The 26,841-nt window shown below is 40.7% G+C and overlaps 1 protein-coding gene across 8 annotated transcripts in view; it reads right to left on the bottom strand.

The window, feature by feature from the left end:
- Nucleotides 1–26,841, bottom strand: part of Cbfa2t2 (CBFA2/RUNX1 partner transcriptional co-repressor 2) — a 93,498-nt gene that overhangs the window by 30,851 nt on the left and 35,806 nt on the right. For 5 of the 8 annotated variants that reach the window (XM_021647215.2, XM_021647213.2, XM_021647212.2 and 2 more), the window contains exons 2-3: nt 7,921–8,064; nt 1,587–1,828 (exon numbers count right to left, since the gene is read on the bottom strand). In XM_021647215.2, the coding sequence (XP_021502890.1) occupies nt 1,587–1,828; nt 7,921–8,064 (386 nt within the window). Of the gene's footprint in view, nt 1–1,586; nt 1,829–7,920; nt 8,065–13,204; nt 13,331–21,783; nt 21,873–26,841 lie in introns of those variants that run through there. The other 3 variants (XM_060383034.1, XM_060383035.1, XM_021647216.2) reach the window with 3 other exon arrangements.

The following is a 26,841-nucleotide window of genomic DNA, read 5'->3' on the forward strand; positions in this document are numbered from 1 at the left end:
AAACCAAAATACTCATACAAATACAAGAAAGTAAACTTTAAAAAGGTTAAGTTAGTCTCAATTCAATAATGCTAGTTTAAATTGACTAACAAGTAGGTTTTCTCTAAATAAACACACACATACAACCTCACTTTCTCTAAGTGATAGAAGTGGCTCACTGTTTCTGGTTATGCTAAAATATTGGATTCTAAGGTAGGCATAGATGGCCAACAAGACCCAGCCCCAGGAGAAGTCTTGAGCAGTGCAGGCTCTCTGGGCAGAAGCTCGCATCTAGTCTCTCTGCTCAAGGGAGAGTGTGCCTGTGTAATCACGGAAGGGGAGAACTTAAGGAAGCTGGTGCATGGATACCTCTAGACTCTGCCCTTGTGTATCCCCTTTACACTCTACCTGTCTGTTTTTATTGTGTCTCTGGAATAAATGCTGGCTGTGAGTACCACCACATGTCAAGTCTGGAGAAGATAACAATCTACAAACATGTAGTAGTATTAGGGACCCCTGATACACTGACCCTAAATATAAAAAATTCAAATGTTTGTCAAAGCCAAATTGTATAAACTATTGTATAATAAAGCAGTACAACAAAACAATGGTAGCTCATGCATGCTTGAAATTCTTGTGCTAAATAGGTAGAAGCAGGAGAATCAAGAGTTCAGAGGTCCTAGACCACATAAAGTTCAAGGCTGGTTCCCCTGCATGAAAGCCTATTATGTTTTTGGTTGGAAATAGGCTCTCATATACAGCTCGCTGGACTGAAACTGAAATTTAATATGAAATTATGTAACTCAGGAAGATCTTGTACGCTGATCTTTCTGCCTAAACATACAGAGTGCTGGGATTGTACTGTGCCCAGGGCTGTGGACATGACAAGTACTCTACCAACTATACTGTCTCCCGCCCTCAAGTATACTGAAGATCCCCTGGGGTTTCCTAAATTCTAATTTGAAGTTCCAGTACAATAATTCATCTTTTCATCATAAATAAAAGCTAACATGCAGGAAAAAACACAGAATGCTTCTATCAGGAATGAATCTTACAGTTTTTCATTTGGAAACACCTGAGAACTGGCAGCACTTTCCTTTTAAGTTGAGAATATTAAATTCACCCCAGATGGCAATATAGAAAGTTAATTTTTTGCAAGCAGGCTCACTGTGAACAGCATAGAAAGAAGACCAAAGAAACTATGTATAAAAAACTAAACAATATAACTGCTTAGATACTATTTATTTAGATCATGAAACTTCTAATTTTACAAAATATTGTTTTGAAAATTAAAATTGTTTTGCAAATAATGCACCAGCTACTGACTATGCTGATGTACAAACAACCTTCTATTAACGTGGTTGGACCTTGGCAGGACTGCCGAAAGCTGTTTAAATCCAAAGCTGCTTACTGGAATTATATCAGCACCTTAAATAATAAGGTGTGTCTTATTAAATGTTTTGACAAATAATTACTGCTATGAAATCTATAATTCAGCAATTTTAGAAATTTTGAGAAACAACAAATCTAGTCTACAGTATGTACGCTGAGAATGAGCAGAAATATCACAAGTTCTTAGGCAGCTCGATGAAGGTGGCTGTACTTACCACCAATGCTAAGACAAGAGTCCGAACCTTCTCTCCAATTTCAGGTGAGATGTCATTGCCAAACTGCTGCAGAGTAGTGAGAAAGCGTTTCAACTTGCTGAGTTGCCGTGCACCACAAGTAGCTGGCAACTGTTGATTTGTTAGTGCAGATGATGTGGAAGAGGCAGGACCATTGCTGAATCTCTGTGGTGGTGATGGGGCACCATTCAGGGTAGGAGGGGAATGGTTGATGCCATTGCTTACTAAAAGAAAGCCAGAATGACAAGATTTAGTTGAAGTACAGAGCTTAAGAGCCTTTGCTGACTTCTTCACCTTTATGCTCTCTTTCGTTTATTCATTTGAATTCTCTAAAGAATTTTAGTGTAAAAACATCGTTTCCACCCTCAATGAGACAAGTACAAAGACAGACTGTCACAAAAAAAAATGGTAACAGAATATTGTACAAATGTTAAAATATATGTGCTTGTACTGTAGTTATGGCTACTCAGAGGGCCAGAATGGGATAAAATGTATATGCTTAGGAATTGAGGATAGCCTTGGTAACACAGTGACATTCCATTCAAAGTAAGCAAGCAAACAAAAAAGTAAATAAATGGGGTGGGAAAGCGGTGTAGAAGAAAAAGCACAGGAGGAATAACTAACATTAAAGAACTTTGGAAAGGTCATACAGAAGCTTACTATTGTAGAAGCTTCCTAAAATATACACATATAGAAAAAACTTCAAATGGAGCTACTCTGACACTACCAAATAAAACTCCTGGCTTACCTCTTTTTAAGCTGTTAGATGATGGGGTCCAGAGACCACCCTAACCCCAAACATTAAAAGCTACTGCCAATGGTATTTGTTGCCATCTAGAACTTTCTGTAAGTCCCTACTGCTGGAGACACCAATACAGGAGTCATCAAACACGGAGAAATCTAGTTGGTAGAAGCTTCATCCTTACTGCCTAGTGTTCATAGTGTTGAGAGAGTGCTATGTATGCTACTAAAGAAGAAAACAAATCATCAGTCTTGAAACCAGCTGTGAACTCTGAAAGCTACAAATAAAGACCTTGTTGGCAAGGCATGCTCACTGGCATAAATGTTATAGATGTAACCAATCACTTTTTGAGTGGACTTAAGGCTTCCTCCATATGACAGAACCTGTATCTGATACTGTCAACAAGGCTAAAATCCTATTGTTAGATTGTTCATGAGCCCTAATGGAAAACCTACTACTACTATTTGCTAAATGGACATGGCAATAAAATTATTCCTAATGACTTATTTTTATATGTAGAGATGAATGCATCACTCAACTCTCATCAGATAAGCTCCTTGCAGCAGATGGCAACTAACACAGAAACCCACAACTGGTCAATATGCACAGAATAAGAGATTTCAGAATGTTCAACCCTAAAGAGGATGTCTATATTAACACTCCTCCCCTCATGGCTTAGGAAATCTATGAGGAAGACTGTAAGGTCCAGAGATGGTGGATATATTCAAGGAAACTGTTTTTCACATACAATAAGGCAGATACACATATTAATTTATAGAGATTGATTGTGAATACGCATACAAGATCAAGCCAGACAAAATTTCAGCATAGAAGAGGAAAGAAGAAGTGAGCTGGGCACAAAGTCCATCCATACCCATTCTGTCCTCCCACCCATGTCCTCAACGAGCAGCTATTGCCATTTGACTCTTGCTGGGAGAAGTAGTCAGTTTTCCTCAATATAGTGATACCTGGTATGTCAACCATCCCCAGAAGTAATCAGCCAACACAAACTAGCCTGAAGAGGGGAGTGAGAAAGAGGACAGGGTGAAAACAAGAGTGAGCAAGAGACAGAGACAGAGTGAGCAAGAGAGAAGATAAAGTTGAACAGTTGGGAAAAAAATCCGAAAGGAATTGAGTGAGAGTTGAATCCAATCAAAATATATTGTAGAAAATTTTCAAAGATTAATTAAAAGCATTATTTACAAAACAAACAAGCAGATACAACACACACACACACAATCACCACAGAGTACTACACAGAACAGGAAAAAGCCAGCTATAGCAGTGCCTACGTGGAATCCCGCACTTGCCTGAGGGAGGATATCAGGTTCAAGGACACTTGACTACAGTGAGTCCATGTTGGGGGGAGTGGGGGAGGAATCACAGGGACAGAGGAGCATTTAACTACAGACACCAAAGGCGGTATTAGGATGTTTTTAACAGACGCCAGCCACGCATGGTGGAGCACACCCAACACTTAGAGGTCACAGAAGAATTAAGAGTGCAAAATCAAATCCTCAGATACAGCCTGAGCTATATGAGACAGTGTCTCAATAACCAGAGTGCTTGAGGTAAGCTGGAGATTGACAGGAAACCCATACCTTTACTTTTTCTTGCCCTTAAGATCCCGAAGAGGTGGCTCGATCTCTTCCGAACTGGAGTTAATAGTCAGTTTTAAGTTGCCATGTGAATGCTGGGACATAAATCCCAGTCCTCTGCAGTACCAAAAAGTGCTCTTAACCCCTGACTCATTTTCCCCAGAGCTCCTTTTCTTTTTCTTTCTTTCTTTTTCTTTCTTTCTCTCTCTCTCTCTCTCTCTTTCTTCCTTCCTTCCCTCTCTCTCTTTCCTTCCTTCCTTCTTCCCTTCTCCCTCCCCCCCCTTTCTTTCTTTCCCTCCCTCCCTCCTTTCTTCTGCGACAGGGTCTTTCACCATCACCTTGAACTTGCTATGATACTCCTGCTTTGGCCTCCAGAATACCATTGATTATAGGCATAACCACATTCAACTTCCTGTTCATTATATATCTTCCCATTTTGAGAACCTCAAAGAAGCCAAGCAGCTACAAATTAGCATGCAAGAAATACCATCAGAGAAACAGAATTAATGTCAGAGACATTTAAGGTTCTATCTTTATGACCTAATTCTGCATCAAAATCTTTGGCCATTCAAAATACTAATGTCTGTTAGAGTAGCTTTCCTCTTGTTTTGGCAGATTGAATAATGCAAAATTCTTAGTCATTGAGGAAAGTACCTTCTAAAGTTAGGAGTGTTCCTAGCTGCTCAGAGGTTGAGGTAGAAGAATCACATGGGACTAGAGATCGAGACCAGCATAGCAAGACTCCATATATACAAAAAAGAAAAGGAAAAGAAGAAAGAAGAGGAGGAGTAGGAGGAGAAGTAGGAAGAGGCACCACTTAAACTCCATGAAGCATCTCCCATTCTTTATTTTTGATCAAATTATGATAAACACGATTAATCAGTATTCCAGTTTTCCTGCTATTATCAGTAGTTACTTCTTGGCAGTTTTAATTTGGAAAACCTCAGGATTAAATTTACATATATATATATATATACACACACACACATATATATATACACATACATACATACATACATACACACACACACACACACAGAGAGAGAGAGAGAGAGAGAGAGAGAGAGAGAGAGAGCCATTCCTTTTCTATTTCTTTTTGTTTTGTTTGAGACAGGGTTTCTCTGTAGACCAGGCTGGCCTCAAACTCAAGAGATCTACCTGCCTGTGCCTCCAGTGCTAGGATTAAGGGCATGTGCCACCATCGCCAGGCTCTAAAGCCACATTCTTAGTGGCATTAAGTTAAAAAAAAAATCTGCTTTAGGAACTGTAAAAATGACGCAGGATTAAAAGCACTGGCTGCTCTTCCAAAAGACCCAGGTGTTATTACTAGCACCCACATGGCTGCTCACTACTATACGTAACTCCAGTTCCAGGGTATCAGAGACCTTCCTCTGGCCCCTAAGGGCATGAAAATAGTGCAGACAAAACACCCGCCCATACACATAAGAAAGGATTAAAAAACAAAAAACGAAAAACTCCTCTGTAACTGAATAGTAAATGAGATTAACTAGCACCTAACTTTTGATCAGATTTGAAAATCACATCCATGGCTTTAAAATGTAGCTAGCTGTGCTCAGCCTGGTGGCATACATCTGTGAGTAAGAAGCCAGACAAGTCTACATAGTGAGTTCAATGACAGTCAGGGATACAGAGTGAGAAGGAGGGCAGGAAGGAGGGAGGGAAGGAGAGAGGGAGGGAAAGAAGGAGGAAGGGAAGGAAAGAAGGAGGAAGGGAGGGAGGTATAAATCTAACAAGAATAAATTATTATTAAAAAAAAAAAACCAAAAACAAACAACAACAAATATGGAAGGTGTGACTGCAACCAGCACACAGGAGACAGATGATTCCAGCTTAGAAACCAGACTGAGCTAGAGAATAAAACCTTATCTTAAACAACAACAACAAAACAAAGTGGGAGGTGGGGGCAAATTCCTGTGGTAAAGACAAAAACATCAAGATTTCAAGATCATGCAGGGATGTACAGAGTTTAAGACCAGTGAGCTACGTGAGACCACAAATCAAAACAAACAAAAATCAAGCAAGCAAACGTCAAAGCACAGAAAATAATTTAAATCATGACTTCAGCTGTGTTTTAAAAAGCCAAGCCGTTAACCTTTACTTAGGTAATAAAACTACATTTACAAGAATGATGACCCAGTCAATTCTTTATCTCCATTCCTTCTTTTTGAACAGAGCAGTATTCAAATCAGAACCATAAAACTTTTCTTTACCTTATAAAGCTCGATTATGTCTCTCCCTCTTTTTTAGTGTCATCTTTTTTTAATAAGCTTATTTATTTATTTACTTTACATCCTGAGCTTGGCTATCTCTTGACCTAAGAACTTTTCTTTGGTATAGGATAATGCTGCTTTACTTCAAGGTACACCAGGTGTGGTGGTATACACTTTATTCCCAACACTTGGGAGGCAGAGGCAGGGGGATCTCTGTGAATTCAAGGACAGCCAGAGAATGAGTTCCAGAAATCTGCATGCACAAAACCACTTTTTACCCTCTTTACTTTGTATATTTGCAAGGCCTTATTAGATTGGTCTCCTTTTGCTTGGTTTTTGCTTTCTGAGACAGACCTGAACTAGAGTCCTTTTCTTCCCACCACTTTTTCTTCTGGTTTTTTGAGACAGGGTTTCTCTGTGTAGCCTTGGCTGTCTTGGACTCGCATTGTAGACCAGGTGGCCTCGAACTCACAGAGATCTGCTTGTCTCTGCCTCCCAGAGTGCTGGGATTACAGCCGTGCACCACCACACCAGCTTTGGGCGTTCTTTCTCCCTCGAGCATTACAGATATATGTCATATGAGATTGCCATACAGTATTTGCAAACCATCACTACATTTATTTAGCATGAGTGTGCAACCAAGTTTGTGCATATGCCACAGTGAATGTGGAGTCCTCTGAGCTCCAAGAGTCAGTTCTCTCCTACAACATGGGTCTTGGGGATCAAACTCAGGTTGTCAGTCTTAGCAGTGGGCACCTTCACCCACCGAGCTATCTGCTACATATTCTTCTACTTTGTTTATTCCATAGCAAAGGGTAGATTTTCAGGAAAATGGTGCTGAATTAATAAAAAAACTAATGGGCTGAGATAAAAAAAGGACAGAACAATTCTATCTTCCATTCAAAGAGATTACTAAAACTACTAGAAAGAGCTCCACATTTAACCTCACCAATCTATAAAACTAGCTGCAATCATCTTTCATTTCTTTGTTTCCACAGAAAGATCCATCCTGACCAGAGCTGCCCTCTTTGAAGCAATCCATAAAAACAGCACATTATTGTGCTTGTAAGCCACCCTGACAATATATAGAAGCTTTTCAAAGCCTTTTAAATGAAATTGTATAATCACATTTCACGGTTTTGTTTTTTGAGACAGGGTTTCTCAGTGTAGCCCTGACTGTCCTAGAACTTGAAATATAGACCAGACTGGCCTCGAACTCAGAGACCTACCTGCCTCCGCCTCCTAAGTGCTGAGATTAAAGGTGTGTGCTGCCACCACCACCTAACTACATTTTCACATTTTTTTCAAATTACAATATATCCAGCTACATAGTGAAACTGTCGCATACAATAAAAATCAAGTCAATCTTTATATATTTTTGGAGGCCACATTAAAATAGCCCTTCCCTACCCCTATTTTGGCAACAGGGACTCACTAAGTAGTTCAACCAGCCTGGAACTCACTACATAGACCAGGCTGGTCTCAAAGTCACTGAAAACCACTTGTTTCTGCCTCCTACATGGCAAGATGAAAGGCATGTGCCACTCCAAGTGACTGGCCTAGAATTCTAGTTCCTCTGAGTGCTGGGATTACAGGCTGAGATTATAGGAATGCATCGATATACTGGCCCTTACTTATATTTTAGTCATGTTGAATGATAGATATTGAAGGTTTAATGTAAGCCAGTCACTCAGATCTAAATTATGACTCTGAATCATGAATTCAACTTAATTAAGAGGTCTCACATGCTGTAGGAGTAAAGGACACTGGCCTCGGTCCTCCAGGATTTATTGGTGGGAGGGGTGGCATGATGGGAGGTGAGGATCTTGACTGTATCTTCACTTCCACAGGCGATCCAGGCATTGCTGGCACCCTTTTCTCACAACCAACTGCAAAGAATAAAAGAAATGAAGGTCAAAGCTCTCTATAAAAGAATAAAAACAACAATTGGCATTGAACCTAATTCCCAGAAAACTTGAAAGTTGAGATAATGCTTCAAGCTGGGCGGTGGTGGCACGCACCTTTAATCCCAACACTCAGGGAGAAAGAGGCAGGCAGATCTCTGAGTTCAAGGTCACCCTCGTCTACAGAATGAGAGTTCCATGATAGTTAGGGTTACACAGAGAAACCCTGTGGGGTGGGGTGGTGGGGGAGGAAGAGAAGACTGTGCTTCAAAGGGTCCATGTCCTAACAGCTAGCTCTGTAAATGACACCTTACTTCAGGAAAGGACCTTCTAAGAATCTAATTAGTCTTTTTGTTTTAATTTTGTGTGTGCGTGCTGTGCCATGATATGTGTGGAGGTCAGAAGACAACTTCCTGACTCAGTTCTCTCCTTCTACTATATGGGTCCTGAGGATCACACGCAGATTGTTGGGTTTGTCAGTCAACACCCTACTAGCTGAGCCACCTTGCAGGCCTTAGAATAAAACTTAAGATTGTGGTGGGAGTGGGAGGTTCTGGAAAGATGGCTCAGCTATTAAGAGTACTGGCTGCTCTTCCAGAGGGCCTGGGTTCAATTCCCAGCACCCCCATGGCAGATCACAACTGTCTATAAAATAACTCCAGTTCCTGGGGATCTAACACTCCCACAGACATAAACACAAACAAAACACCAATGAACGTGGGAAAAAAAAAAAAAGATGTAAGTGGGGACTGGAGAGATGGCTCTGTAGTCAAGATCATGGGCTCTTCTTAAAAAAGACAGAGATTCATTTCCTAGTTCACAGCCATCTCTAACTCCAGTTCCAGGCAATCTCACAGCTGGGGATTACTTGTTTTGAGCTCCTGTTTCTACCTGGCTCAAAGCCAGAGTCTAGCTATAGAACATTCTGGGCTACATGAGACAAAACCCTGACTCAAAAAACATTTTTTAAAAAATTATTTCTTGCTGGATGGTGGTGGTGCAGGCCTTTAATCCTAGGACTTGGGAGGCAGAGGCAGGCAGATCTCTGAGTTTGAGGTCAGCCTGGTCTATACTGTGAGTTCCAAGACAGCCAAGGCTATATACAGAGAAACCCTGCCTCCAAAAACAAACAAAAAATTTATTTCTCAGGGTTTGGAGAGATGGCTCAGAGGTTAAGGACACTGGCTGCTCTTCCAAAGGTCCTGAGTTAAATTTCCAGCAAACACATGTTGGCTTACAACCATCTATAATGAGATCTGGTGCCCTCTTTTGTGTGTAAGCACACATGCAGACAGAATACTGTATATTAAATAAATAAATCTTTAAAAATGTATTTCTTACCCAAGAGAACATATTAATAACTGGTTATTTAGCAGGCTCATCTTTAAATTGAACTATATCCCTTTCCTGTTTTTTTTAAAAACATAAGCACTGTAGTAGCAGCTGACTTTAATTTCAAGTGCAAAAAACCCACAGAAAAAGTTTAAATGAGAGGTAAATTCAAAGCTTTCTTGTAGGATCACAGTTAATAAGATGGCATATTTCAGCATGTTCATACAAATCACAAGGCCCATCTTAGCATATTCACATGTTCTGAAGGGAAAGATGTCCCCAAATACTATTTTATGTTTCAGTTTGTAGTGGGTATATTTTGGAAAGAGATCTATAAATAAAAGCCAAGCTCCACACCTCATGTAACAACCCCTCTAACAAAACCCACAGTGTTCTGAAAACTATGAGGTTAGTTGCTGAAAACGTGCTGTCCCTGGTCAGGGTGCTTTCTTTGTGAAATTGATGGTCGTCCTATCTGATTAGTGGACTAATGAGCTGTTACGCTTGCCTTTTTCTTCCTGCCAGTGTTTTCTCAATGCCCTTCAGAGAAGAGTTGACGTGTTTCCAGCTCTTCCATCTGGGACCCGGCCTTCTGGAGGGGTGGGAAGGAAGGGACCGACAGTTGTCTCTCACTGTTGTTATGTACAGTGTGCATCAACCTGGAGGGCATCTTCCTCAGACCACCTGTCTTTACAGCAAGGGTGCCAAGGCTGGAGGCTCAGCCGTCAGATAGATGTGTTTTAACATTCAGCACTTGGCAGGATAACAAATATGGGTCAGGCCAACTCCAGAACGCTGAGTTGCATGCTTCGCCTCCTGAAATCACTGTCAGTGGATAAAATCCAGCCTCAAGAACACAGTCTACAGGACACATTACCCACTTCTTGTTTACTTCACTACCTACAAACCAGCATCTCTACGGTTTATTCCCACGTTCAAACAGTAATGACTATAGAGAGTAAAAGGGCTGATTTGGCTCATCCTGTTACTCATGACTAATGATTTCACCTGCCTAAGTCTTGTTTTCAACACAAGTAAATGAGTGATGATAAAAACCACCTAGACGCTATAAAAATCAAAGGCAGGGAGCTGGAGAGATAGCTCAGAGGTTAAGAATACAGCTGCTCTTCCAAAGGACCTGGGTTTGAATTCTCAGCAACAAAATGGTGGCTACAACTGTCTGTAATTCCAGTTGCAGGGGAGCCAATGCACTCTTCTGGCTTCCATAGGCATCAGGCATAAATGTGACACATAAACATATATACAGGCAAAACAACTATACAGCAAATACAAATAAATAATTAGGGGCTGAAAGCTGGACTCAGCGGTTAAGAGCACAGAGGTCGTTGTTTTTGCAGAAGACCTGGTATTTACCAGCATAAAAATGAAGAAATTGAGGCTATGGAAAAATAAAAATAAATTAAAAAAAATATGTAATTTAAAAAAGCTTTTTATTTTTAAATTTCTGTGTGTATAGGTATGTGCTCCTCTGCCCGTAGGGTCATAGGTATCAGAGGGTCTGGAACAACTGGAATTATAGGCAGTTGTGAGCTGCCTGATGTGGGTGCTGGGAACTGAACTGTGATCCTTTGCAAGAGCAGTATATCACGGAACCATGTCTCCAGGGCCAACTAAATTTTTACTTTTTTTTTTTTTTTTGAGCATCCTGTGAGTCCCAGGCTAGCCTGGAATATACTATATAACAGAGGAAGACTTTCAGCTTCTAATCCTTCTGCTGAGTTATAGACTCAGGTCTAACTTTTTGTTTTTTGTTTTCCAGACAGGGTTTCTTCGTGTAGCCTTGGACTCGATTTGTAGACCAGGCTGGCCTAAAACTCACAGAGATATGCCTGCTTCTGCCTCCCTAAGTGCTGGGCTACAGGTGTGTGCCACTGAGCCAGGCTTTGTTTGCATTTTTTTTTTTTTTTAAATGAACCATGCTGACCAGGCTGGCTTGAGTACTGCTGTGATAAAGTGTGTACCACTACACCCAGTTTCTTTTGTTCGCTTGTTTCCTGTTGACTTTTACTTTATGCTCAGTATTTAAAAAAAGAAGCTGGTAGTTGGGCTATAGTTGCATATGCCTTTAATCCCAGAGGCAGAGGCAGAGGCAGGTGGATTTCTGTGAGTTTGAAGCCAGCCTAGTCTACAAATCAAGTCCAAGACAGCCAAAGCTGTTACACAGAGAAACCCTATCACAACAAACTAAAAAAAAAAAAAAAAAGAGCAAAAAGCTGGTATTACACATCAAGTACAATGGATGTTTTAGCTAATAATCTGGACTACTGAAACCAAACCAATAAAATGTTCCTTTCTTCCTCAATTTAAAAGTGTCTCTTGGGCCTGGTGGTAGTGGGAGCAGTGGTGGCTCATACCTTTCATCCAGAAGCAGAAAGATCTCTGAACTCAAGGCCAGCCTGGCAGGACAGCCAGGGATACACAAAGAAATCCTGTTTTAAGAACAAAACAAAACACCCAAACAAAGCAAGGCATCTCTTAGCCAAAACCAAGTAACAAACAAGTAAAAGGGGTTGTTTACAGCTGGGATGGAAAGGACAGTGTTGCCTGGCCATGGTGGGGCATCCCCATAGCCTTACTAGGATTGAGACTCCAGGTTTGCGGCCACTGTTCCACAGCAGGGAAGGCTCCTGAGAAAGACAACACTAATCTGAATCTGGAAGGTGTGCCTGAACCTGATGCTAATACTAATAACTGATTAGCTACAACAGAACCTGAGACAAGCCATCCCAGTGAGGAGGTGTTAAAATCAAGATGAGAAAGTGCTGTTGGACAATCCACACAGGTACTGTTAGATAGCTCTCCCATAAGAACACATTAACAATCGTATGCCACTGAGTGTGGAGAGTAAATAACGAAAGGGGTTCTTCAGTGCTAATTATTTTAATATTTAAAGAAATGCTGTAAGTAGCCTGCCAACAATCAAAGCTTGTTGATAACCTTAATGCAAGTAAAAGCAGCAGCAACACAGCTGACCTGATAATGTAAATAGGGAAAAGTGAAATATGGATTGCTGTAGCCCAGTTCCAGCAAATGTTTATTTGGAATAGCAGAGTCTACTCCAACTGCACACCATCTGTTTCCAGTCTCCACCAAGGTAATATTTTTCACATCAAGAAATATGACAAATGCCCTGAGCGTTCTCTGAGAGGCTACTTCTGCCACAGTCTGGATTTACCGATCTTAACCTTTTAACAGTATGCAGCATTAATGCCCCCACCAAACATTTGTTATTACAAAAGAATCCAGAAGCCTGAGACTATCAGAAAACAACTCTAGTCTTCTTAGTCAACTATAATCGTCACTTCATTTGCTTATTTGTGTGAGTGTGTCTGTGTGAAACAGAGCACTATGAACTTTCCATACCACTAATTAATGGCTCTCCTAAAAGAGAAACTCAGGTCTCCCTAGTTCCAGCCACTGACACAACTGTGCTATGGTGTCTCTGGAACTAAGGCATAACCTTCTGAAACAAAATACATCAGAATAAATGTTGACAGTCTAACTCTAAAATATTTTACAAAGTATCACATATCTCTGTCCACTGGTGATGCCATAACCATTGTCATGAGCAGTAACAACTAGGTCCTAACTATTCTGCTTCGGATCTGACTCTTCCCATTTAGCTGATATAAACCCCAAAATAGGTCCTCTCAGAAATAATTTAAACTCTTCTAATTCCTGTTTTTACAATAAAACATCACCTCTTTACCATGGCTTATTGATGGGAAATTGGACAAGGTTTCTATGTATCCCAGGCTAGGCTTGAACTTACTACATATCCCTGAACTTGAAGCAATCTTCCTTCTTCAGTCTCCAGAATGCTGGGATTAGAGTCCTATTCCAGGGTCTTTTAAACAGTTTTCAGTTTGGTCTGGAATTGCTGAACATTCTGGAGACCCTTTGTGGCCGAGGATGGGCAAGCAGGGAGAAGAAGAAACATTTTCAAAATTACATTAGGGACTCAGTTGCCTTATTTGAAAACAGGATCTCATATATAGCAAGCTGACCCCTGAAATACTGAATCCTCTTGTCTCCATCCCCTGAATCCTGGATTTCAGGTATGCCACTATGTCCAGCTGCAGCCTATTTTTCTATCATTAACCAGCTACATAAAACCCAGGACATACAACTATTTTCTTACTTTTAAAATTATCTGCCACCTGACTGAAAGGCAGGTTCTATAAAAAGATATTTATATTACTACAATCATTCCCATTAACAGCATTATTCACAGTGGCTAAAACCAAAGCAGAGACAGGCAATGATGCATATCAGTAATCCTGGTGCTTTCAAGTAAAAGCAGGAGAATCAGGTGTTCAAGGCCAGTCTGAGCTACATAACACCCTGTCACAAATATACACCACGGCAGGGAGGGGGCTTGGAGAGATGGCTCAGTGGTTAAGGGACTTACTGCTCTTCCAGAGGACCTGGGTTCAAATCCCAGCACCCACACAGCAGCTTACAACCATCTGTAACTCCAAGATCTGACATTCTCAGATAGACATACATGCAGGCAAAACATCAATCATATAAAATAAAGGTGTAAACAAGCAAACAAAAAGTTTGGAGAAATGCAACCTTTGAGGTAAATTTTAACACATGTTAGTGTAATATATACTATGTGCACCATGCCAGACACAAAAAGGCAAATGCTATGATTCTTCTCATAAGGTTTCTTGAGATAGTATGGTAGCTGCCAGGAACAGGGATAGAAAGGAATGAAGAGTTACCATTTAACTCTTTTAAAAGATAAAATTTTCTGAAGATGAATGGTACTGATGATTATACAACCATAGAAGTAAACTAAACTTTATACCACTGAATGGTACACTTTTTAAAAAAAGATTGATTTATTTATTATGTATACAGTGTTCTGTCTGCATGTACACCTGCATGACAGAAGAGGGCATCATATCTCATTATAGATGGTTGAGCCACCAAGTGGTTGCTGGGAATTTAACTCAGGACCTTTGGAAGAGCAGCCAGTGCTCTTAACCTCTGAGGCATCTCACCAGCCCTGAATGGTACACTTAAAAGCAATTAAGATATATTAGGCAAGGTGGCATGCCTCTGTAATCTAGCACTCAGGAGGCTGTGGCAGAAGATCTAGAGTTCTAGGCCAATCTTGGCAGTGTATACGACCCTATATCAATGGGGGTGGGGGAGGCTTATTTCACTGGTAGAGTGTTTGTGCAGCATACATAGGAAACTAGGAGTGATCCACAGTGAAGGGAGCTAAGATTATGGTGTTTTAAAGCTATTTTTAAAAAGATGACCAGCGTGGAACAAATTTGTAATCTCAAGTACTCATGAGACTGAAGCAAGAGGATCTGCTGAGCCCAGGAATTCAGAGACATCCTGGACAAGGAAAAAGGAGACAGGTATAGTGGCCCACACCTTTAATCCCAGCACATGAGGGCAGACAGATCTCTGAGTTGGATGCCAGCCTGGTCTACAAAGAGAGTTCCAGAACAGCCAGGGCTACAGAGAGAAACCCTGTCTCGATAAACAATCAAAAATGAAATGAAGCATTACGTATTTGACTGGATCTGATTTCTAGTATGAGATCATACACCTACTATCTCCGAATACAGTGCACATGTGTGTGTTGGGGTCAGAGGACAACACTTAGAGTTTGGTCTGGTGCTGGTGCTCTATGTATACAAATGCTAAATTCTGGGCCCCAAGATCTGGTTGAAGTGTGGATGAATGTATTGATAAGTTCTCTGAACAATGTTGTGTAAACTTTGCTCCCCAATTATCTCTGATTGGTTAATTAAAAAGCTGGACAGCCTGTAGCTTCTCAGGAGAGGTAGGCGGAACTTTCATTCCTGTGCTTGGGGTCTCTGGTAGTGGCAAAAGGTAGAGAAGATGGAAGAGGGAAAGGAAGAATGCTGCCACGGGGAATTGAGCTAAAAAGCAGAAACAGCACAGACAGCACCAATTTAGCAAGTAACTTGGGGCATGCGGCTGGAAAATAACCCTACCAGCTTAGAGGTTTATTATAAAGTATATCTGCCCAGTTATTGAGAATAAAGCTTAGTAATAACTCTACTAAGTCTTTTGTCTTTTGTCCAGAAACTAGAACAGGTAAATAGAAAAGTTTCCCGAATCATTAAATGTCTTCTACATTTGGCACCCAACATGGGACAAAAATTTACATAGTTATAGTGAAAGTTTTGGTTTCTTTTATGTGTTTTTTGTTTTGGTCCCAAATATGGGATGTGAAAATGTTTTTGGTTCATCCTCAATTAAAAACAAACTTGTGAGAGGGCACATGATCTTGGTCAGCTAAAAAGACACGAGAGGTTGTGGTGTTTTGCTGGAAGCTGTCTTGAGGAAGGGGCGTTGTTTTTGCCAGCTGGAAAAACAGCCTTGTGTGGACTCAGAGAAGGGATAAACAGAAGCCTAAGGACAGAAACAACGCTTTTGCATCGCTCTCCTTTGTAAGGTTCACATTGCTTTGCTGGTCTTTGTTTTTCTACACTTTATTTCTCTGAGAGAAATGCTTCAGAACTTCTTGTGGCACTCCAATGGAGTTGCTGATTTTGCTGACAGGTGCTGATTCAGTAGTCTTGCTGTTTCTGCTAAACCTTGCCACTGCTGTTGATTTGTGTTGCTGTTTGGTGTTTGCTTTTTGACTGGACTGCTTATATCTAAGCAAAGAATGGAATTGCCTCGAGGAACTACGTCTAAAAAGGTCCATAACCCCCTTTTCCTAATAACCTTCTTTCTCCTTATCTCTGGTCAGTAGGTTGAAAGGAAGATAAAAACTTTTAAGAACCCTAAATAAAATAGGTTTTTGAAAAATCTAAGCCTATACATAGTATTCAAACTTTAAAAAAAGCCACAGACAACTTGTCTGAGTATGTTCTTTCTTTCCACTATTTGGGACCCAGGAATAGAACTTGAATCATCAAGACAGCAGCATCTTGGGGCTGGAGAGATGGCTCTGAGGTTAAGAGCACTGAGTGCTCTTCCAGAGGATCTTGAGTTCAATTCGCAGCAACCACATGGTGGCTCACAACCATCTATGATGAGATCTGGTGCTAACTATTTGAATGAAGCAATGCTTATGACAAAAAGATCTAGATAAGAAATGTGATCATTTGCTTGAGGACAGAAATCTTGTGAGTTAGGCCAAACAGTTATAAATGCCAAAACAGGGAAGACACCAACAGGCATGCAGGCCACCATGTGCCACTAGGATGAGCAAGTATGTGGTGGAGAGATGGGAGAGAAAGTACATCTGTTTGTGCACTATTTAGAGAGGAGATAGTGAGAAACAGCTTGATTTAATAACTGGCACTGCTACCTGAGGCCATGGTGATGTCCTGGTTGTGCTGCCACAGAAAGCCATGTCTGGGTCCATGGCCCTGCAGCAGAAGTCTGTGGAGATGGTACCACCAAAGACCATGCAGATTGCTGTTCCTGGTCTGCGCTTTCCACCTGGGGCCATGTTGATGTCCTAGGGCTGTGCAAAGCTGGCCTGCCTCTAGCCCAGGAAGAGCAGTAGAGCCTGCACTGGTGGCATGAGTTCAGGAGAGCCAGCTCTATATTTTGCCAACTGCTGCAGGCATGAGAGCTGGCCCTGGTGGCAAAGTGTGCAAGCGAGCAGGCTGAACAACTCAGCTACCACCCAGGCCCAAATCCAGAGCTTTGAGTTAGCACACCCCAATATCTACCCCATCTATGAACTGCTAGAGTCTTTGAAGGGGCTGGTCCTGCAGATCCAAAGCTGCAGGGTCTCCATGACACAGGACAATAACAGGATACCTCAGAGGACTCCTGGTGAGGAGCCAGTATTGATAGTGTAGCAGAAGCCAGAGGCCTTGAACCGGACCAATGACTCATTGCAATGAACATCTGCAAGTAAAGCTGTTCAGGGGAAAAGGATACACTGTGTGACACACCACTACTTCCATGGTGGGATGGGTTTTGCTTGTGTTTTGTTTTTCTTTGAGGGGAAAGGTTTGCAAGGAATGCTGGATGGCAGATATGGAGGGATGGGTAGATGAGTAGGACTGAAACTCACGAAGAATCAATAAAACATTTAAAAATTAAATGCTAAAACAGCTCAGACATGGAGATCACATGAAATGCATGTGACATGACTCGAATTTTGTCTTCGAAATATCCAAGATATTTTCCATACAAGTCCACTTCAGAAAATACAATTAACGCTGATTTCAATTAACAAAAGTAGACATTATTATATTTAAGTAGAAAGGCATTAATTGGAAGAAAGACAATACCTTTTCTGAGATGGTGTCTTCAACTCTTGGGCCTAAGGAGATCCTCCCACTTTAGCCTTCAATGTAGCTAGATCTCAGATAGCCCAGGCTGGTTTGAAATTTACTATGTAGCTGGAGGGGCTCCTGAACATCTGGTCACCCTTCCTCCACCTCCCAGAGCATTGCCACTCCCAGTTTTCTGTCGTATAAAGGACAGAACCCAACTCATTTTGCAAAATAGGCAAGTTATCAACAGAGCTGCAACACAAGTTACCTAACTGTGGTGTGACCACTGGACTTTTCCTGCGCTGGAGCTGCTTTTCTATGAACATTTCCTCTCTGAATCCCCCTGGCCCTTTATACTCGTTATAGAGTACTTGTGTCTGGGAGTGTGGTACAGGGGAGCAAACCTAAGGAGCTGAGAATACTAAGCAAGTGCTCTACCACCCACACAGACTCCAAGTCTAGACCCTCAACTTTGGGGCCCATGAGACGGCTTAGCTGCTAACAGGTGCTTACCACACAAGCCTGACAACCTTAGTTTGATCCCTGGAACCCAAGGTTGCAGAAGATAAGACTTCCCAAAGTTGTTCTCTGACTTAGCGACACCTAGTCTACAAACTTCTAAAAACTGAAGGGAGGCTACTCACATAGCTTACTGCTAGAATGCTTGATCAGATCAATCAAGGCTAGGATAGTCTCCAATTCTGTGGGACTGTGAGGAAAATCTCTAGAGATAGGTAGGAAGAGAATAGATCAGACACTTTGGGAAGACGATGATGACTTATTATTAACAAGAACTCAAGCTTTTCCCAATTCAACAACAGAGACAACAATCATTAATCACAGTATTGACAGAACTACAGGTGCACACTGGCAGTGTTTCTGTACCTTGTCAACCACTTTACTCTTAGAGACACATGAAAAGGACAAAAGGCTGGACTGCAAAAACTTGGGCTGGTGAGCTGGATCAGCAGGTTAAGGCAACTGCCACTAAGCCTGACAACCTGAAAATGATTCCTAGGACCACATGGAGGAAGGAGAGAACTGATTCCTGCAAGCTGTCCTTTGACCTACTAACACACATACTATGCAAAAACCCACAAATGTTTAAAAGAAAACATTAGGTAGGACATGATGGCACATGTCTTAAATCCCAGCACTGAAAGCAGAGGCAGGTGGATATTTTGAGTTCTAGTTTACAAAGTGAGTTCCAGGACAGCCAGAGCGAAAGCAAGAGAGAGAGTGAGAGCGAGAGAGTGAGAGAGACAGAGAGAGAATCCATATAATACATGCTTTTCTTTTTCTAAAATAAAGTTTTTATTTTAGCCCAACTTTTTGCTGTTGTTTTGCTTTTTGGAGACAGGGTTTCTCTGTGTAGCCCTGGCTGTCCTGGACTCACTTTGTAGACCTGCCTGCCTCTGCCTCCCAGAGTGCTGGGATTACAGGCATGCACCACAGCACCTGGCTTGCTAAGGTCTTTGATAGATCTATAATCTCATTTGATACCATTGGTGCCAATATCTAATGACTAATGTAGTCAGAAGAAAAAGCAAAATAAACATATTTCAAAGTATCAACATTAAATTAGTAGGGTTTAAAAAAAAAGCATTCCTTTGCCAGCAAAATATTCACTCTCTGACTGTGTGACCTCACTCCTTGAGAATTTGTCCTTAAGCAAACAACTCAAGAGAAAATGCAATTTATTCCACTGAAGAATGGTTAATTAAATGGTGGAGCAGCATATCAATGCAAACAGTGAAGGCACTGAAAATTATAACTACAAAGAATATCAACAATTGGGGAATGTGTGCAAGGAAGAGCCAAGTGGAGGGCCATTCCCTACAAAAAATTCTATGTTCAGTGTAATTACAATTACTTATAAAAATACATGTGGTCACAGCAAGAGAAAGATCATGAAAATCGAACTAAAGACTCCGCAGAAACATAGGTCAATAGCCACTTCCTTGAATTTTTTTTTTTTTTTAAGTTTTGGTTTTTCGAAATAGGGTTTCTCTGTGTAGCCTTGGCTGTCCTGGACTCACTTTGTAGGCCATACTAGCCTCAAACTCACAGAGATCTGCCTGCCTCTGCCTCCTTGAATGCTGGGATTATAGGCAGAGTCACTGAGCCCGGCTTGAATTCTTTTGGATTACTGCTTTTACAGTATTTTTATTTATATTTTTATTAAATTCAATTTCCTACAGAATAATTACACATCCATTTGGCTACCAAGCATTTCTTCACACATGGATAGGATTACTCTAGTTACAATGACTTCCGTTTTTGTTTTTAAGATTTATTTATTTATTATGCATACAACGTTCTGTCTTCATGTACACCTGCACGCCAGAAAAGGGCACCAGATCTCATTATAGATAGTTGTGAGCCATCATGTGGTTGCTGGGAATTGAACTCAGGACCCCTGGAAGAGCAACCAGTGCTCTTAACCTCTGAGCCATCTCTCCAGCCCCTACTTCTGTTTTTAAGTCCAAACATCTCTAGTCTTTTGATAATTTCATGTGTATATAATACACTCTATCACTCTCCTATCCTCCTTCTGCTCCCCAACCAAATCAATACCCTTTAAATTTTTTATATTTACTTTATATGCATGAGACTTTCTTTCATGTGTATGTCTGTGTACTACTCAAACGCCTGGTACACTCAAGAGGTCAGAAACTGTGGGTATGAGATCCCTCTGGAACTGGAGTTATAGACAGTTGTGAACTGCCAAGGGGGTGCTTGAAATTGAACCCACCTCCTATATAAGAACAAATATTAACTGCCAAGTCATCTCTCCAGTTTCCTTGGTCCCACTTTTATATCTTTCTATTTTATTTTGGGCTAAACCAAGAGGGAACAATGGGACAGAGTATTTGAAACAGCAACACAACAGATAAAGACAAATCAAGGTTTAAAGTCATAATCACAAGACCTCAGTTTTGACCTGTAGTCTCTTTAAAAGAATTTAAATTTGGGTTGGTTTGTCTCTTTTCTGTTGCTGTGTTGAAACATCCTGACAAAGGCAACTTCAAAGGTGACAGGGTTTACTTGACCCACAATTCCAGTATTATAGGTTACAGGATCCTATATGAATAAAGTTTCTGGTACATAGCTGCAGCCAAGAAGAAAGAGAATTTTTACACCCATGCTTAGCTCTTATGCCACATTCTCCACTCTATTTAATATAGTCCATGACCCCCACCCCAAGCCCAGGAAATGCTCACAGTGGACTGGGTCTTCAAACATATCAAGACATCACCCTCCAGACATGCCCATAGGCCAGTCTAATTTAGACAATCCCTCTTTGAGAATCTATTTCCAGATGTGTGTTTATGTTCATGGCAACACTGTTTTAGGTTACAACCACCCTTGGAAACTAAGATTCCTTTCCATTAAATGAAGAGAATGTCTATGTATTTTATACTTCCACACAGTACATACAGAATCTAAGTTACTGAAGACTTCACTCAGCCCACCTTTCCCATACAAATCTTAATTAACAGATTTGCGAATGCTATGGCTAACTTTTCACTTTGGATTTGGGAATAAAGAGCAGATGGCCTACACAGCATAAACTCTTACAAGAACTAATTTTTTCCAATCACATGTAGTTAAAATCCAGACTTATACCTAGAGATTAGTGAGCAACAGTAATTCTCATAATGATGTGACAATTATGCAGTGTGACAGCTGTTTGTAACACTACCAAATGTTAGTTTTAAAACATAGGTTAACACCTCTGGTTCCTTCAGATTAAAGCAAAACAAAAGAAAACAACAACATAAAGACTCCATCTAACATGCGCTACAATGTCAGTAGCAAGTATAAAACAGCAATGTAAAGAATTACTTTAAATGTATTTTGTGGTGCTAGGTATTGGACACAGAACTTCTTCCTGTGATGCAAGCACGACCACAAAGCTAACACCCTTTAAGCATTTAATTTATCTTGAAATCAGGTCTTGCTAGATTGCCTAAACTGACCTAGGAATTGCAATCTTCAATTTCCTAAGTACCTAGTATCTAGAATTACTGGCTACTGCCTGGGCACCCCCCCCAACTCCCTCGCCCCACCCCAAAAAAAGCATGTGTATGTGTGTTGCGGTCCTCACCGTAAAATCTCGAATGGCCTCCAGTTCATATTTCTACTTGCCTCTGTTTCCTGAGTGCTGGGAACAGTCTAGCACAACCATGCCTAGCCCTGCCAAGAAAAAAACTTTTAAGTGGGCAAGCCTTAGGAGATAGGCAAAGCTGGCATAATGGTAAACATCTTTACTCCTAGTTTACAGAAGGCGGAGGGTGGGCAGATCTCTTGAGTTCAACTTAGGCCTAGACTACAAAAGGCAAGTTCTGAGACAACCAAGACTACATAATGGTATCCCATCTCAAAAATAAATTTAAATTAAAAAAAAAAGAAATAGGTAGATGATGAAAAAAGCCATGAATATATACACACATACACATTTCATTCTAATATCCACGCTATACCCATGACTTCAGCAAGTATTTTCAAATAACACCACCACCACCAACAAAAACTATAAATAAATCCTACTAAAAAAAAAGAGCCCTAGGCTGGAGAAATGGCTCAGTGGTTAAGAAAACACTGCCTGCTTTTCCAAAGGACCCAGGTTCAATTCCCAGCACCCACATGGCAGCTCACAACTGTCTATAACTTCAGTTCCAGGGATTCTAATACCTTTGTCCCAATGCACAGGAAATGAAATTAAATAAATGGTTTTTTAAAAAAAAAAAAAGAAAAAAAAGAAAAAAAAAGAGCCCTACCAAATTTGAGCATTCCTATCAGCAACTACATAATAAAGACTACTGAAGACTTCACATTACAGCCCTAAATCCACCACTGTGCATTCTTGTTTCTCAGATGGCCTCTGACTCACAGGTCATAAACACCTGAATGCTAAGTTCAGAACTAGAATTGTCATCATCACTATGGTATTCCCAGTGTCAAGTTCATTGCCAGAACATTAAACATATTTACATGTACAGTCAATTCATATAATTTCATTTTTTTCCAGTCTTTCTTTGATTTTCCTAGGCAGGGTTTCTCTGACTAGCCTTGGCTGTCCTTAAACTCACAAATATACACCAGCCTCTGATTCCCGAGCGCTAGAATTAAGGTGTGTGCCACCATTGCCCTGCCTCTTTCCTGTTTTTATTTTTTATTTTTTTTTTGGGGGGGGGAGGGAGTTAAATCTAAAACTTACTAGATAATCACTGTAATTACAGGCTTGGGGACATCTTTATCCTAAGCCCTCTTTTTATTTTACTTTAAAGTTCTTAGAGAGAGGGTTTCATGTAGCCCATGCTGGCCTCAAGCTTACCACAGTAAGGCCTCAGACACTGGAATGCTGAATTGAAGGGTAGTGTCATCATAACTGACCTTACACACCTGACTGCAAAAAAACAAGAAAATTTAATGCTTTGCAACTTTTCACTGTAACTACCTAAAATACATCAGCACAGTTTTGTAGAAAGAAAAATAATAATAAAATTCAGGAACATCCCTGTATTTTAGGGAGGGAGGCGATATAGGCCAACATATTTATATTAATGTGAATACTTACATTCCATAAACACACATCAATTGATTCATGATGAATCACTGGCTAACATCCAGAACCACAAAGGCTTTTTAAAAATTAAACAGGACAGCTGGGCATGGTGGTTCATGGCTGTAATTCTTGTATTAAGGAGTCTGAGGTAGGAGAATCCCAAATTCAGTGGCAGTGTGGAGCTACAGAGTAAGAGTCTGTACTTAAACAAACAAACAAACAAACAAATAACAGCCACACACACATACTCACAGACAAAAAAGCCCAGGAGATTATCTTCATGAACTCATAATAAGCGAACTATTCAAGTCACATAACATCCAAACCAGGAGCACTTTGATGGCATAACAAGTAAAAGCTTTGCTGTGCAAGCTTAATAACCTTAGCTGTGATTCCCAGGATGTTTTCCTCTCATATCCACACATGCACCCATACTCACACATGTAAACCACACAGTAATAATATTTACAGGAATTTTTAGGGGCTGAAGAGTTAGCTCAATGGTTTGGAGCACTTACTGTTCTTACAGAGGCGTGAGGTTTGAGTCCCAGCACCTACATGGTGGCTCACAACTATTAGTAACTTCAGTTCCAGGATATTCAACACCCTCTTCTGATCTTTGTAGGCACCAGGCAGGTAAGCAGTGTATGTAAGTAGTATACATACATACATGCAGGCAAACACTCATACATGAAAATGTATCTCTAAAAAATAATTTTTAAACAATCAAAAATTGTATATGGTCAAACAAAACTATGACTTTCTTTTTTAGTGGGGTAGAGGAGGGCCTGAAACAGGTTTCTACTCCCCATGAACACAAACTGGCCCTAAAGTCACTCCTCCTGCTTCCCAAGACTACAAGTATATGCTGCCATGCCTGTCTAAAAGTAAAGTTTTCTACTTTCAAAAGATAAAATTAAGAAAACAAATAGAGCCAATCTTTATTCCTAGTACTCAGGGGCAGGGGCAGGGGCAGGTGTGAGTTCCAGGACAGCCAGAGCTACTTAGTGAGAATCCTGTCTCTCTCCCTGCCACCCTAGCCCCTAAAAAGTTCTTAATCCTTTAGCTGGGCAGTGGCACGTGCCTTTAACTTCAGCCAAGATACACAGAGAAAGCCTGACTGGGCAGGGATAGGGAGTGGGGTGAGGAGAGAATGAGCAAGCAGTGCTGGAAAGATGGCTCACCTGGGTTTGGTTCCCAATACCCACATGGCAGCTCACAACAGTCTGTAACTCCAGTTCCAGGGCATTCAATGCCCTCTTCTGGCATCCACTGGCACTATACACATGGTGCCTTTATATGCAAGCAAACACTCACACACATAAACCTTTAAAATATAGCGGCAACAACAGCAAAAAGACACGATTATTTGTGTATTTTACTGATATATTTCTAAAAGGCAAAACAAAAGGTTTCTACCATGCATCACACTGCCTTCCTTTAGAAGCGCCATTTCTGTATGTAGACACCAGGCTGTCTGTACTAAGAGCTGTGGAAGGGTCTTCTTTCAGATTCTCTGCACAGCTTGTGAAGTCACTTTAGTTTCCTGCCCTACTTCCTCTTAAAGGCTGGCCTGATAATCAGACCAGCTCTCTGATGTTCTGACTGACCACCATTCACTTCTAATCAATAGCAGGTGTGAGAATGGTAAAAGGGTGGGCCTTATGCCAAAGTAACATTTTTTCCCCTCCTATTCAAGAATAAACACCCTTCTTTAATTCAAAGTCATCCAATCAGAGGAAATGAGATCTGGAAATACTACAATGTTTGGCCTCTTTGGATGACAGCTCTAGGCATTACGAAAGCAGGAGTTGTCACAGCAGGCTGTGGGACACTGAAAACTACAGCATCGCTAAAAGCTTGCACTATGAAAACTAAACATGTTGAGGGTGGAGGCAGTTCCAATGGTACACGAGTTCTTTAAGAAACTCACACTAAAATACTACAAACAACTCACTACTCAAGAAAAGTGACTAAATCATATATAAATTGTCCTAGAAAATACTTTTTCTTTAATCCCAGCACTCGGGAGGTAGAGGCAGGTGGATCTCTGCGAGTTCAGCCTGGTCTACAGAGTGAATTCCAGAACAGTCAGTCAGAAACTGTTACACAGAGAAACCCTGTCTCAAAAATACAAAAAAAAAAAAAAAAAAAAGAAAAAGAAAAAGAAAAATTTCTTTTCTATTTGTTTGTTTTCTTACTTACTGGTTCTCATGTTACCTAGTGCTAGCCTACATACCTGATACTGCCCTTGAATTCCTGAATGGCAGCATACTGCCTGCACCTGCCTCCCAAGTGCTGAGATAACAGGTACATGGCACCATATCCAATTCTTTCGTTGTTGTTTTCGAGACAGAATTTCTCTGTGTAGTCTTGGCTGTCGTGGACTTGCTTTGTAGACCAGGCTGGCCTCAAACACACACAGAGATGCACCTGCCTCTGCCTTCCTGAGTGCTCTGATTAAAGGCCTGCACTACTACACCCAGCTCACACCCAATTCTTTACCACTCCATTCAACCAAAACCTGAAGCATAGGGATGTTAAATTATACTCAGGGTTATATAGCTAAGAGTAATAGTTTTGGTATACTCAGAGTTTAGAACTGCAACAAAAGAAATCTAAATTAAGGAGTACATACTTTTAATCCCAGCATTTGGGTCTCTTCTTTTAGGCCAGCCTAATCTACATAGCAAGTTTTAAAACAGTCAGGACTACATACTGAGAACCTGTCTCAAAAGCAAAACAGAAAGAGAAAATTATTATAAGACTCAATGAAGTTTGTACATTTTGACTAAAAATTTATGAGAAATGATACTGATCACAGCTCAAAGTGACAAACAGTAAATGAAATCCATAGCTAATGCTAATAGCTAATCCATAGCTAAAGCTAGAATTTAGCACATTAATGGGCTGGCTTAAGAATTAGCAACACATATGCCTTAGAGTATGGTAATAAATAAAATTTGCCAGGCAGTGGTGGTGTACCTTTGATCCCAGTATTCTGGAGGCAGAGGCAGAGGCAGAGGCAGGCTGTTTTCAAGGTTGGTCTGGTCTACAGAGTTAAGTTCTAGGACTGCCAAGGCTACAGAGAGAAATCCTATCTCAAAATATGAAATTAAATAAATCAATGAATGAATAAACAGACAAGCAAACTACACAGGAGACATGGAGTATGGCTCAGCTGGCAGAGTACTTGCTTACTATGCACAAAGTCCTGGGTTCAATCTCCAGGGCTGCATAAACCCAGCATAGTGGCATATGCCTGCAATCCAAGCAATCAGGAAGAAATAGGAGGCTGCCTAGAGTTCAGTATGACTACATAGTGGTTACCAAGCAGAGTTACACAAGGCACAATCTTGTCCCTAAAGCATAAATAAATAAACCACACAGCCTGAAATGATGGTTCACACCTTTAATCATGGCACTTGGGAAAATGAAGCAGGAAGAATAGGAGGCCAGGACCCAGAATGGGTTAATTACTGAGAGCCTGTCACAGGTGGGACAGACTCTCAATATGTAACTAGTGAGACCTGTCTCAAAACAAAACAACAGAAAGAGAAAATTATTATAAGATTCAATAAGGTTTGTACATTTTAA

The sequence above is a fragment of the Meriones unguiculatus genome, chromosome 4 (genome assembly GCF_030254825.1).
Source record: "Meriones unguiculatus strain TT.TT164.6M chromosome 4, Bangor_MerUng_6.1, whole genome shotgun sequence".
Classification (NCBI taxonomy): Eukaryota; Metazoa; Chordata; class Mammalia; order Rodentia; family Muridae; genus Meriones; species Meriones unguiculatus.